Genomic DNA, 14,015 nt, shown 5'->3' on the forward strand with positions numbered 1-14,015 from the left:
TCTGTGACCTCCTCTGTTGGACTCACTCCAACAGGCTCATGTCCTTCTCCTATGTCGGGGGCCCCAGCACTGGGCATAGAACTCCAGGTGGGATCTCACCAGAGCCAAGTACAGGGGGAGAATCACGCTGCATGCAACTTGAGAGGAATGAATTTGCTTGCTGGTACTTTCTTTGCCCCTTTCTGGATCACCCCTTGCTGTGGTTGTGATCACGAGGCAGCTCCCGGCAAGGTGCTGCCAGTCTCCATACTGGCACATCTCGGCCATCCCAGGAGTTGGCTGCTGTGATCCGTGGACACAGGCTGTGCAGAAATGGCATCAGGTGTCCCCAGCCTGGGGCGGGCAGCTGGGGAGCAGCGGTTTCTGCCTGCCAGATGTGCTGTAATTAGTGTGGGGAGGTGATTCCAGCGCTCTGCACTGCTCCCTCACCAAGGGTTTCAGCCTCAAGGTGGAGGGAGGGGAGAGGAATGATGGAGTGTCAGCAGGGGGGACCGGCCGGGGACTCCTGATCAAAGCTGTTTGCTGGCAGGCAGGGGCCAGGGGAGGAGGGAGTGATCTGCTTCTGACCCAGGCAGAGAAAATGAGGGTGAGAAGCGCTGACAAAACACATGGTTGCACCATGAGCTGCCTTCTACAAAGGCAGGGAGGGGGAAAAAGCTTCAGAGTCAATTCCTGGCTTTCCTGCCCTGCTGCAGCCCTGTGTAATGTTCCTCTGGAGGCACCTCCTGCCCTGCAGATAAGCAAAGTTGTGGAGAGACACGGAGGTGGGGGAGAGGCTGTGACTAAGAAGAAAAGGGGGACTGGCTGGCTCCAGCTGGGCGAGTTTCAGTGCATGTGATCTTCTTCAGCCTCTCCCAAAACCAGTGTCAGGCAGAAGCAGGCTATGGAGTGCAGCTCAGTACAGAGGTGATTTGGAGAGAGGGATCTGCATGGGATGCTCTAAGGGACTGTGACAGGGCAAATCCAGGTGGCCTGTGATTCTCTCCCCTCCAGGCCCCTCTGTGCCCCCCCTCTGCTGACCCTTCTTGCAAGTCCTGCTTTCATCCCCTTTCGTCACTCCTGAGCCTCTTGTGCTCACAAGGAGTGATACAAGCGCAGTGTGGAAGGCAACAAGAGAGTGTTAAATGCTGCTTTTCATTTCACATCCTGAATTTAAACAGTGCTGTTATTTCTCGAGGTGCAGTGGAGGTTTTGAATGCTCTCAGTTAATGTGGGATCAAGGGCATGGGAGATAAATGTTCCCTTGTAGTCTTGAGACACCTCCCACGGTAAGCAGTGTATGGGAAGGTTTGATAGTGTTACTTAACTGATTAATTAATTTTAAACCTTGCTAACAAAGCCACCACAAGTTAATTCCAGTCTCATAATCATTTCCAATCCACCTCTCCCCGTTTGTATTTTTTTTCCTACTGTCTTTATTCAGACCATAAAGTAAAGCTGCCACTTTCTAACTGGGCCAGTTGGTTCTGATGTGGGACACATTACATGTGAGCTTGGCAGCCCTTTGTGGTTTTGCATTCAGCCCTACCATTGCAAGGGGCTTTTTCCCAGTTGCTTCTCAGTTTCATAAGCAGGTCTGTATTACCACCAGGCAATGTTTAAAGGATTCACGAGGTTGAGCAGAGCACTCAAGAGCAGAGCCACCTGGTTTCATCCCAAGAGTCTCTCCATAGCCAGTGTTTTTCACTGTCGGTGCCAGCCACCTTCAGACACATGGGCTGCTTGCAGGGGACTGATTTGTACTCATTCCCTGCCTCCCTGGAAGTTGCCTGGGATTATTTCATCCTCTTGTTTCATTGAATTTGGTTTCATCCGCCAACTGTTTCTCCAAAAACCTTCCAAACGCAGTCAGGAAGGGAATTAAAGTGTACTGCCTCTGGAAAGGAGAGGATCCTCAGCTCTTGAGTGCCCTCATGAGGGATCTGCAGAGCCTCTCCTCAGCCTGAGCGTAACTGCACAGTCCAGCCACAGCGGGGAGAGCCCAGTGGGATGCCTACCATGACTTTCCCCCCTCCCTGTGTGGGGAACGCACTCGCAAGATGAATTCTTCGAGCCTTTTCATCGCGGGCTCTCAGATCCACATCCCCCAGGCTGAGGCCAAGATCCTTTGTGCGGTTCATTGTGCGGCTGCTCCCCCTGCAGAGTGGGAGAAGGTGGGAGATGAACACAGATTTGAGCTCCCATTATCTGCAAACCTCTCTTACAATGGAGGCTTTGTTGGCCTCAGAGTGACCCCCGAGGGAGCAGCCCTGTGGCAGCAGAGCCTGTGCACGGGGCTGCAGGAGGGCTCACGGGGTTAAAGCTCGACAGGAGAGACGTGGCTGAGCTGGGTTCATTCCTTCTCTCTGCATCCTGCCTTCTGCCAGCTTCAGCCCGTGCTGGTGCAAAGGGGTAAGAAGAGATGTGACACCATATGCCTGTCACAGGGACAGGGTTGGGGATGACAAGGTAAGGTCACCTTGCAGGGTCACATGGATAATCAGCACTGAGTGGTCCAGACTGGCCTTCCAAACTGGTTTTGCCCCTCAGTTGAGCTACTGTGTTATTTGCAAGGTGATTTTTAAGGTTGTTGAGCACTTTGTGGCAGCATATGCTTCCCTGTAGAACTGCTGCTGCAGACTGGGACTAGAAAAAAGGGAGAGAGTTGGGGGGAATGATGCATTGTTTAATAGGACAAGTAAAAAAAAAAAAAAAAAAAAAACAGGAATTTTTTTTTTAAATTTCAGGGGTTTTTTGGTACATAAAGACTTGAAAATTAATTTTGTTTTATAATTGACATAAAAGTAGGCAACTGATAAGCCCCAGCCAAACCTGCGGCCTTGCTGTGCTTGGGTGATGTGTGTGTGAGCAGGGATAGGTGTTCCCAGAGAGATTACCAGCTGTGGGGTGATGGATTGGTGCCTGGGAGGAATAATTTACCTGCGATGCTGCAGAGCTGGGCCACGTCCTGCTCCATCCTGACCTTGTGCTGACCTGTCACAGCCATCAGAGAACTGATGGGAAGGGGGAACTTTAGTTTATCTGCTCTTGGCTGTGACACCTCTGTGTCACCTGCTGGTCTCCCCTGCCAGGGGCTCTGCAGCTGCTGTGCCTATGCCCCAGGGAAGCATGTGCTGGACCACAGGGCTTGGTAGAAACCTTGCTGGGGGTCCTACTGTCCCCTCTGAAGTGACCCCAGGACCAGCCCCGGTGCTATCCAGTGGTGATACTGGATTTTCATCTGAATCTTTGGCCTAGGACCAATTCTTGTCCTCTGGCATCAGACAACAGGAGATGAGTGATGTTTACCTCTGGCAATCGATCGCATAAACATCTCTGTGAAAGCAGATGCCAGTGTGATGAGTATTTAGGTTGTCAGGGCCTGGACAAAGACTGAAGAATATCCAGAATAACAGGGTAAATCCTCTTTTTTTTCCCTTTTTTTTTTCCCCCCCAGCCCTCTCTCTGTTTAGGCCAGAGCTCAGCAAAGTATTTCACCACAAAAGTAAAACTTAGTGTGTGCTGAGGTTGTGAGACATCAAGTGGAATCGATCTGTTGAAATGAGAAATATCTGCTTTCTGTATTTCTAAAACATTTCAGTTGTCGGTGGATTTCAGTTTCATTATCATCACTGAGTATTATGCAAACCCCCAGTGTGTTTCAGCCTGGGTTGAATTCAGCAACTCTTTGGGGGTTTGTTTTTAATTTTGGCTTAGTTGGAAAAGCTGTAAATATTTGTCCCAAACAACTGAGAAAAATGTTGCTTGGAGTTTTTCCAGGAGCAACAAATATTCACTTTGTTTGCACAACTACAGCCCTGACCTAAATAGAACTTTGTCCAATATGATGATCTCTTTTGCTTAATGAAAGTAGCTAGGAAAAAAGAATGGAATAAGATAAGACTCCAGTCTCACTTGGCTGGTTTCTTTCACAATCTCATCATTTATTTTTAAATAGAAGTCCTGTTTCAGAAGCAAGCAGATATTCTGTCTTTCAAAGGTCATAAAAATATTTCTGTATTGGAAGAGCTCAGGTGGGTGACACGGTGATGTGCCCAGGCAGTGTGGAGCTGCCTTTGCATACCTTGGCTAGGCATTGCAAACACAGTATGTGACACTGAGATAATGTTAAAATAGAGATTTCCATCAAAATATTGGCAGACCATGATTAATGCTCTGCTGGTTTTTACATCAACACCCACACTGAACTGTGCAGAGCAGGATACAGTGTTTTCTGTTACCAAAGTAGTGTATAGCAATAGAAAGGAGGGAGGGGAGGAAGCAACCTGTATGCTGTACAAAACCATGCCCTGGGCTGCCCTGCTGATGTTGGGCTCCAGCAGGCAGCTCTCACATCTAGCCCAGTGTTTGTCACGGTTGAAACCCCCATGGTCTTGTCTTCATGTCTCCACTCAACCAAAAAGTCTGTTCTTTGGTCAGAACATGAACAAATAACCCTCCCTTTTCCTTTGTTTTGTCCCCTCCTCCAAGTTAATGGCCACAAATCTCCTGAGACAAGTCAAGGCACGTGGCAGGGGGAAAGAAGAGACAGGCTGTGGTTTTAGGGCACAGGGCTGTGCCTCAGCCCAGCCTTTGGTGGGGCAGATCAGCAAGGCACTGTTGGCAGGAGACCTATCCGAGGCCAGGGTGCAGTTGCTGTAAGGAGCACTCAGAGGTGCAGCTTCTGAGAAACACCATCGTGTCCTCGATTTGTTCCCGTTCAGATACAGAGCCTGGCGCTGCAAGGCCTCAGTCTGTGCTGCACTATGGAAATGAGCCATGATCTGCTACAGCTGCTCCTGCTCCACAGGCACGTGGGGCTGGCACTGGGGCTGCCTGCTGGGTTATTATAAATGCTGTAACCAGCACCTATCCCCCAAGTGTTCCCTGATTTGACTGCTCTGCCCCACAGTGTCTCCAGGACTTCTATGCAGAAGAGGAGGCACGGTAAGAAACCAACCTGCTTTGTTAAGGATTTGTAGTGTTAATGGCAGAGATTTTCTCTTTACCAGCTCCCCTCCTAGTTGCTTTACCGTATCCCAGAGCTCCATCTGCCTGGCAGGGAGGCAAATGTAACCTTGGAGGGCAAGGACCTGGTGTGCTACGTTACATAGTTTGAAATATCAATGTTAACATCTACGTTCATTAAGAAAAGTCACCTGGGAAGAGGCTGGCAGAGGCTCCCAGCCCTGCACACAGATCAGAGATCTGGGTGAAGAGCAATCTGTCCTGTAGGACCAAAGCTGATGCACCAGCCCAAGGAGAGAGTCACAAACTGTGTGGCAAAGGGATCAAGTGGACTTCTTTTAAAAAAGAGGTAGCATTAAGTTGCACTGTATTTCTTATTCTTTTACCTGTGTAATCCCTTGAGGCTTCACACAATCTGAGCAACAGCAAAACGTTTCATTGCTCTCTGGTTTTGGAGCTTGTTCTCTGGCATATGGGATCCCCTCTGTTAGTGAAGTGTTTAAGTGCTGAAAACCTGACATTTCTTGTGGTTGATGTTTAGGGAATCTCTGAATTGCAGGATGGTTGGAACATCCTATATTCAGGATCTGGGCTTTGCTAGGTGTCAGTCAGGGTGTGCAAGTGGGACTCTGTTGGGGCTGACTGGTCAAACCCTTGACTAGCAAACTGATTTTCTTTTTGAAGCATGCCTTCAAAATGTTGGGCTTTGGGGAATTTGACCTGTCTGTGTTCCAGCAGCTCTCTGCAAAGATAGAGGAACCTTCTAGATAAGTGTATGGTGAGACTGATGTATACGACACTAGCAAGCTGAAGGGCAAGGAGAAATGAAAGAGCTACTGAATTGCAGTATCTTTCTGTCCATTGTTGTGTACATTATTCATGTATTTCCTGATAGAAACACTACCTGCAAAGTCCTGTTTTTCCCTCCTGCCTCTCCACACATTGATGTTCCCCTGTGCAACCAGCAGTCTAAAATACTCACTCTTCCCACCTGCCAGAAGGAAGTGTGTGATCTATCACCTCCAAGCATCAGCTGCCCAAACGTCCTGGATCAACTTGTATCTGTCAAACTCTTCCCAGGATGACACGAGAAACAAAGTGAAGAGAAATAACACTGGTTGTGCCTCTGCCTGCACCAGAGCCAGCCAGGGCCATCTTTCCAACCCTCCCCAGAGCTCTGGCTGCCTTTGTGCCTAGGGTTTGGCGTGGGCATGGCAGCCCCCCTTCTCAATGCTCTGCTCTGGGTGGATGGGTAGGACCAGGTGGGCGATGCGGCTCCACAGCCCACTCAGCTTGTCGGAGTCCATGTGGTCGTAGGAGCTGGGGGTCCTGGTGGTGATGAACTTGTCCCAGAGGAAGTCATGGACTCTCTCTTCCAGCTGCGGGAGGCTGATGTGGGTCTCCAGCACCTCCTCCTCCAGCAGCACCGTCAGCAGCAGGGCCACGTCCTTGAAGGCCGCGCTCTCGTGGTCGCAGTACTTGTAGAAGATGAGGGTGGCCCCCGCCGGCAGCAGCTCGAAGCGGTGAATCACCGCGGCACGGCCCCCGGCACCGAACGCCAAGCTCAGCTCCTTGTCCACCTCCAGCTTGGCCCGGTCACTCTGGAGCCTGGATTTATCCCTGCCATCGATCTGCACCATGCTGGCATGCAGGGCAGCCGAGTAGGAGTTGGCCACGTGGGTGCTGAGGCATCGCAAGGTCTGCTCCCCCGCGCGGGCGGCCGTCAGGATGATGATGGCCGGCTGCGTGTGGTGGGATGAGTTCAGGTGCTTCTTCAGGACCTTGCTCCCACGACTCCAAAGGTAAGGGCTCTGCCCCGGAAACCTCTTCTCCAGCTGGTTGAACTGGAACAGGAATGCCTCTGTGGCGCTCTTGAGGGTTTGCTGGGAACTGGAGGTCGGGTTGCCGAAGCAGAATATGCAGAAGCCGAGCAATATGAGGCCCATGATGCCAAGCCCTGTTCAACAGGGGAGAGACACAGGATGGGGAACAGAAGTCAGTCACAAGTGACCTGCAGTGACATGCTGGAAAGTAGCTATGATGGCTCTTTTTCCCCTCTAAGACCTGCCCCCCTGCTCTGGGGAAGTGGATCAGATTGGCCAGGGGTGGTGAAGGGGCTGCTGTGAGACCCATGCTCCTACACACCAGGCGAGGGGGCTGCAGCTTCAGGGATGGATTCAAGGCTACAGCTTTGTGCAGAATTTCCTGAGGAAATTGCAGCTGGCCACAAGCTTCCTTCTCCTTCCCCCTCCTGTGTTTTCTTTAAGGTTTGTGGCCATTCAGAACACCACACATGGAAGTGTCTGACCCAGCTAAAGTGCTGTGACCACTGCCCCCCTCTGAGCCTTGCGGGGTGAACAAAGGCCATCATGGTTCTGCTCAGAAAACAGAGGACAGCAAGGTCCAGATAACAGCTTTGTGTCCTTCTCCATGCCAAAGCAGGGTCTCTTTTTAACAGGAGGCATATGTGGCACAATGAGGATCACAATTCCTGCTTAGAGCCCTGTGACACAGGGCAGGACTGGGGGACCATTAGTGTAGGAACCCCAGACCTCCCACAACATCCCAGGGCACTCCCAGTACCCTGAACATGATATGCCTTCTTCTGAGGCTGGAGAGCTGGAGGGAAAGCTGCTGAAACTGGGCCTGTATTTAAGAGGATGGTTTTCCCCTCAAACCCTCAGAAAAGGCTTTGAAAGGTCCCAAGAGAGAAAAAGAATTAAATGTGCTTCATTACTTGTTCCTGGAGGATCAGTGCCTGCTGGTCGGTGAGTAACATGCAAGGGAAGCTTCTTTTCCTCACCTTTCAGCACGAGGGACTTCTTGGGCTTCTCCTGGTCTGTGTTTTGGGTGGTGACATTCTGCAGGCAGGACTGAGCCTCTGGGTTTGGGGCTGTGTGCCCTGCAGTAAGAGAAAGAAATGTGACACTCACTGTTGAGGGAACAGGTAAAATGAGCTGTAGTAAGAAAAGCAAATGCTGCCGGAAGCAACCAGACGAGGGAAGAGTTAGAAGTGAATATTGCTTTGGGTTAATACTGCTCTGAGTCTTGGCTCTTTGTTTTTGGGGCTGGGCAAGGAGAAAGACAGTGCAGAGTGCAGTGTAGTTTCATGCCTTTCAAAGAAAGAAAAGGAGGAGTGAAAGGAGAGAGAAAAAGAGAAGACAGTTAATTTCTTATACCGTCTTTCCTGCTTCACTCTGGAAAACTGACAATGGGCAATAGGGATCTCACCATACCATGGCTCTAATGCCCATGGGAAGTGCAGGCATGTGCACGGTGGAAGAGCAGCAGTGTGCAGCCACTAGCTCACCTTTGGTCCCATGTCTTTTCCTTAATGTGTCTTGGGATCCAATCTCCTGTGTTTCTTGCTCTATGTGCTCCTCTGGCTCCTGCACTGGGAGAGAGGCACTGGTGCTCCTCTCTGCCAAGAGGTCCTTGGTGACATCTTCTGTGGCAGTCACATCCAAATGTGTCACTTTACTGTCAGAGCTCAGTGACTTGCTTGCTGATAAAGCATCTTCCTCTGCTTTGGAGCAGCTTTCACACTGACTGGTTGTCTCCTGGTTCTCCCCTGTTTCCTGGTGGTCAGGGTTGTCTCCTTTGCTGTCCATTTTACCAGGGGCCAGCCCAGCTGTGGGGAATAAAATTTGCAGACCTCCATTTAGTTTCTTTCAGCCCAAGAACCAACAGCTCTTTTTCCTGCTCTGCCTCCTCTAAGCAAAGGCCAAGGATATCAGCATTTTGGAAATGCTGTACACAGGGGTGGGGAGAGACTCACCTTCATCCAAGTCCTTTTCTTCCTGAGATCTTTCTGAGGCACCATCTCTTGTCTTCCCAGGTTCTTCCAGCAATATTTCAGTTTCCTGGGGAGCCTTCTCCTCCAGTGTGGGGCCAGCTAAACCCGGCAGCGTTGTCTCTCCTCCACCAGCACTTGGTTCACGCACTGAAGAGTCCTGCTCCTGCTCTGGTTTGCAGCAGGTCTCAGACCTGCTTGTCACTGGCTGCTCGAGTGTTTCCTGGGTGGGCTCTTGGTGCACAGGATGCTCTGCTGTGCTTCCCACCTCACCTTGGGCTGGCCCAGCTGTTGGGATCAGAGTTCACAAGCCCAGTGAGCCACACAGGAGTCAGGAATGCCCAGTGCTTTACCACCAACCTTAAAACTCCCAGCTTTTGCACTGCAGAAACATCTACCCCCAGTGAGATGGGGGAGAGAGTAGTGACCAGAAGTGAGAAAACTCACGGGTTGAGATCCAAACAGCTGAATGAGTGAAGGGAAGGGTGAGGAATCACAACAGATTGACAGACAAGCACTCACCACCTTCTACAATGATGCCAGGACAGTCTCCCAGCAATGGCCACCTTGGAAGCCATCCCCCTTTCTCCCTTTCTTCCTGTGCCCCAGTTTTTGCTGCTGAGCATGATGCTACACTGTACTCAATAACCCTTTGCCCACCTTGGGTCCCTGCCCAATAAACCCACCCCACGTTATTTGCTTGGCAAGGGAAGGGTGGGGGGGAAGAGAAAGCCTTGATGCTGCGCCAGCACTTTCCAGTAATAGCCAAAACACTGCTGTGTTATCAACATTTTCTTCTGTAAACCCACGAATCCAAACCACAGCACTGTACAGGCTGCTGTGTTAAAGTTAATTCAATGCCAGCCTGCGTTCTCGGTGGGGTGGGCAGGCAATTCCTTCATTAAGTGGTGGGATCTGTTACCACATCTTCCACAGATAAGGGATTTTCACAGATAGCGGTGGATTTGAAGAATTTCTAAGGCTGATGTTGAGTGCAGTTATGCCAATGCACTTCAAGCATCTGTCTGATTGTAAATGATAATTCTGCTTGTGCTCTGTCTCTCCTCCTGTCCTGGAGCTCTCCCTAAGAGCTATGGCAACATATAATTAAAAGCAAACACTGGAGCACAATTCAATAGAGAAATTCTGAGGCTGAACACGAGCATTTGTGACATATTCTAGATCTTAAAGAACCAAAGAGTGCAGCTCAAATTTCAGCCGCTATTTGTGAAAAATTGCTTACAAATGATCAAGCATTATAATAACAGAAGTGATTATGCTACAATTAGAATAAAGACTGATAAAAATGGCAAGGAACTTCCTTCTAATTTGAGAAGAGAGAAAAAGCTGCACTTGGCATGCGTCAGAATACGATTTTTACGTTCTTTGTTGCTGATTATTACAGGAACACCTCTGAGTGCCTAGGACAGACCTGAGCTGGTGATGGCATCACGGTATCACTGACATACTGGTATGTATATTGTCATAACAAAGCTCCTGGAGAATGTAACTACACAGCAGAAACTGAAACATGAGGAACCTCGAGATATCCTGCTATTCAAGCTGGACACAAACTACTCCTTGCCCTGCCTCCTCCAGAGGTTTCTCATCTACAGGTGGTGGAAAACTGGCTTATTATTTAGGCATCTGTAGACAGGAAGCACTGGGGTTCATGGAAGAAAGCTCTCCCAGCCTGGATCTTTAGACTTCCTTGCGCTGCCATCCTGGACACAGAGTCTAAACCTGTTGCAGATGGGAATCTAAAACTGAAAGTAACTTGTTCATCTTTCACCCTATTAAAAAAATATAGCAACTTGCTTTTCTTGGCCTGGAAAAGACAGGATTATTTTATTTTTATTTTGCTTCAGTTTCCCATGTCACTGTTAAGTATTTCTTGCAAAGGAATTTTCCTAGTAGATAGAGTAAGCATAGTGATTTCCTTACCTCCAGACAGATCCTGTCTTGGATTCTCTTCCATTTTCTTTTTCCCCTGGAGCTGTGGCTTCTGCACTGTTTCGTTTCACTTTCTCTTTCGGTCATACGGAGCTGTTTCTCCTCGCTGTTCGAGTGGCTGACCAAGTCCTACCCCCCTCACAGACACCATCCTGTCCTGGTCTCGGGAATTCCAACTAAACGCCCATGAACCTGATAAGCAGAAACACAGGAGCGGTGATTCACGGAGGAGGAAGAGGCTCCTCCCTCCATGATTCCCAAGGTGAAAAAGGGTGGGTGTCACCCATAACCAGGAACCTTCAGCCCAGGCGCTGTCAGCTATTTTGCTTCCCATCAAGCTACAAGTAATTCAGGGGTTAATGCAAACCGCGTTTGTCTCGGGACGCGCCAGTGGGATGAGGCACCGGCTTCTCATCCGGATGGACTCGGAGATGGCAGGCCCGGAGTCTGGGGCTTGGCAGGGCACCTGGAATCTCACAGCCCGGTCCACACAGAGCAGTGACCCCGCTGTACTTACCGTCCTGCCTCCAGCACGTTGTATCAGGAGACAGCGGTGCCGAAGGTGAGGCCGCTGGCACAAACACCCCGCGGCCTCAGCACAGCCCTGCCCGGGTGTTGCGAGCCCGGAGCCGCAGCCTGGCTCTCCTGCACCCTTCCAGAGATCCTTCCCACCTTGCTAAAGCGCTTTTTTGGGACAGGACGGAGGCGGGCTCGCTGGGGTAACCCGAGAAAAGTTGGTGGCTTTCAGAAGCGCAACCGGGCGGCATGGAAAACTCCCGAAGAACTTTCCCCGCGGTTCGCGCGGATTTCTGCACAAAAATCCCGCCCCAGGAGCCTCCTCAGCAGCTCTTCCAGCACAGGGGGGCACCTCAGCCCCCCTGCAGCGGAGTTTTCTCGCTTAGAGACGCGATTTGGAGGGGTGGGGGGGTACAATCGCTGCTCTGCCGCCAGGCTCTCGTCCCTGCCCTCCCTGCGCTGTTCCCGCTGGTGACGCTCCGGCAGGAGAAGGAAGTCAGGGAAACAAAGTGTCCTGTGGAGTCGGACGCTTACCCGGGCAGGCTCGGAGCCGGTCAGGGCGGTGAAGAAAAGCAGAGTTGGCTTTTCCGCTTGCCCTTCCCAGAGGCCCTTTGGCTCTGGTCGTGGCAGGGCACCAACACACCCCCTGAATCCTCCGCTGGAAACGTGACGGTGAACTCTGCCCTTCCCCGGCTCCCGGCAGCCTGCTGGGAGCTGTAGTTTTCCTTCCCACAGCCGTTCTCCGGAGCGTTCAGGAAACAATCGTTTTTCTCTTTTTTTTTTTTTTTTTTGGCTGTATTTCTACGGCTCTGTGGTTGTGCCGTTTCCTCCAGGCACGCTGGATGAGCGGCAGCTTCCTGCGTTAGGTAACAGCGTTGTGGATCGAAACAAGGAAATGAGGGTGAGGAGAGAACCGGTTTGAGAGTTGATTTATGAAAAGTACCGCAAGGAAAACAATGCAAAAACGTAGGTAGCAAAGCCCAGACTCTGGGAATGTCACACTGGGCCAGTGCAGGGAGGCTGGGGGCTGAAGGATGTGAAATGGAGAATCTTTAGCAGCAGCCTGGCGGGAAAAGGATGGGGAGCCCCCCAATGCCCACTTACAGTGTGGTCGAAAGACTGCAACTAGGGGGAAGGTCTGAGAGTGTGTTTATCTGCCCCGGCCTCATTTCGGCAATGTTTTCCCGAAAAAAATTATGTTCTAAATTGAGGTGCTAGCGCAGGGGACAGGTAGGTTCCAACTCCTTCCCTATTTCCCCCTGCCCAGGACATATATCATGGAAAGCAGGAGCATGGAGCATGGCAGGGGCAAGGCATCAGCACAAGGAGCAGTAGCGCAGAGATAGCAAACCCCCTCGAACTCAGCTTGCAGCCTTTTCACCAGCAACCCCGGAGGAGCCCAGCAGCAAATGGCTGAGACAAAACACAGGAAAAGGCAACTGAAACAGTGCTGGGAAGGAGCAGCCACTCAATGGCAGGCACTGAATGGCTGGGACTCCTCAATCTGGAGACCCGAGGGCTGAAGGGGAGGATGTGACTGATGTGTTTGATTTGACTTCGTTTTAACTTGACGAAATCCTCCCCTTACTAGTACTTGTAGAACAGATTGGGTTCCAAAGGGCAGAAAAAAAATATGTCTTTGTGCTGTTTAAGAACTCTTACTGACACAGAGGCAGTCTCAGAGGGCTCAAAAAAACGTGTGTGTCACGTGTCCCAGGGGTGTCAGCATGTGCACAGGTATCAATACCAACGCTGGTCCTATCAGGAAGGTGATGAGGAGGTGAGGTGTCTGTGGGCAGACTCTGCACATCGTGAACAACCTCTCATTGGGTGCAGCAGAGGCTGTAAAACCTGGGGAGCGGCAAAGCAGGAAGGACAAAAATCGGTGTGGCTGGTTCACAGAGGCCAAGGTCACCTAGAGGGCCCTGCTCCTGGCTGGCATCCATCTCACATCCTGCCTTCACCTGCTTCAGTAAGGAACAGCCAAGGAATGGCAGAGAAGAGCCGCAGGTGTCAAGGGCTTCACAAAAATCAAGGTATTTTACATCCCTCTGTCCCTACAACCATCCAGTTCCTTCATCCCCAGAGGCAGTCAGGGCTGAGGGACCGCCCTTCCCACAGAAGCACGAGTGTCATGAAAACAGTGGCAAACATGTGACAAAATCAGGGGGTCCCTTCAGTCTCTGGGGGTTGAGAACCTGCTCCCAAAAACCTGTTTGGCAGGAAAATTAAGTGGTTGGGCTAAGGCATGAGTCATCACAAAACTGTTACAAAAAAGGATCTTGATATTATGTTACATTGGGTTGTTGGTTTTTTTTTTTTTTTTTGCCTTTAGCGAAAGGAAAACAGGAATTCATGGGAAGGGAGTGGATATACAGAATTGCAACCTAATAGATCTGGTCTTTTCTAAGTCAAGTTTGAGGGAGAATTTAATTTAAATTGGGATAATGTTTTCTCTCAATCTGTAGAAGAATCAATGGTGAGTAGGTGAAATATAAAGGACACGCTATGGAAATATTTACACAAGGTGATACTTTGGTAACTTTCTTTGGAAACTTGTGAATAAAGCAATACTGTAGGTGGAGTTCCCCTGGTCAGGAATCATGAGCTGATTGGTCTTTTTTCTACTTGATTTGAACTGCACGGATGGCTCAGCTGTACTTTAAAACCTACTGATGTGGTATTTGTTACATCCTCTTTTATTTTTGCTTTAGAAAACATTGCTCAATGTGTATGTTCTGCTTTTAGGTCTGAAAAGAATGACAGTATTTACTGCTGGTACAGTAGGAAGTATGCATAACTTATC

General features: G+C 50.2%; 1 protein-coding gene across 3 annotated transcripts; it reads right to left on the reverse strand.

The window, feature by feature from the left end:
• Positions 1-3,899: 3,899 nt before the first annotated feature.
• On the reverse strand, positions 3,900-11,912 carry LOC135418688 (torsin-1A-interacting protein 2-like). 3 transcript variants are annotated; one of them, XM_064664204.1, is made up of 6 exons: positions 11,744-11,912; positions 10,685-10,885; positions 8,726-9,028; positions 8,258-8,578; positions 7,685-7,849; positions 3,900-6,904 (listed from the first exon to the last, which is right to left on the reverse strand). In XM_064664204.1, exons 2-6 carry the CDS (start codon positions 10,716-10,718, stop codon positions 6,141-6,143), a joined length of 1,587 nt encoding a protein of 528 aa, XP_064520274.1. In that variant the 5' UTR covers positions 10,719-10,885; positions 11,744-11,912; the 3' UTR covers positions 3,900-6,140. The 3 variants fall into 3 exon arrangements, with proteins under 3 accessions (XP_064520274.1, XP_064520276.1, XP_064520275.1); XM_064664206.1 differs by having other exon boundaries at positions 7,751-7,849; positions 11,744-11,905; XM_064664205.1 differs by lacking the exon at positions 11,744-11,912 and adding an exon at positions 11,211-11,700.
• Between the last annotated feature and the right edge of the window lie 2,103 nt (positions 11,913-14,015).

This window comes from Pseudopipra pipra, chromosome 9, assembly GCF_036250125.1.
Source record: "Pseudopipra pipra isolate bDixPip1 chromosome 9, bDixPip1.hap1, whole genome shotgun sequence".
In the NCBI taxonomy this organism is placed as follows: Eukaryota; Metazoa; Chordata; class Aves; order Passeriformes; family Pipridae; genus Pseudopipra; species Pseudopipra pipra.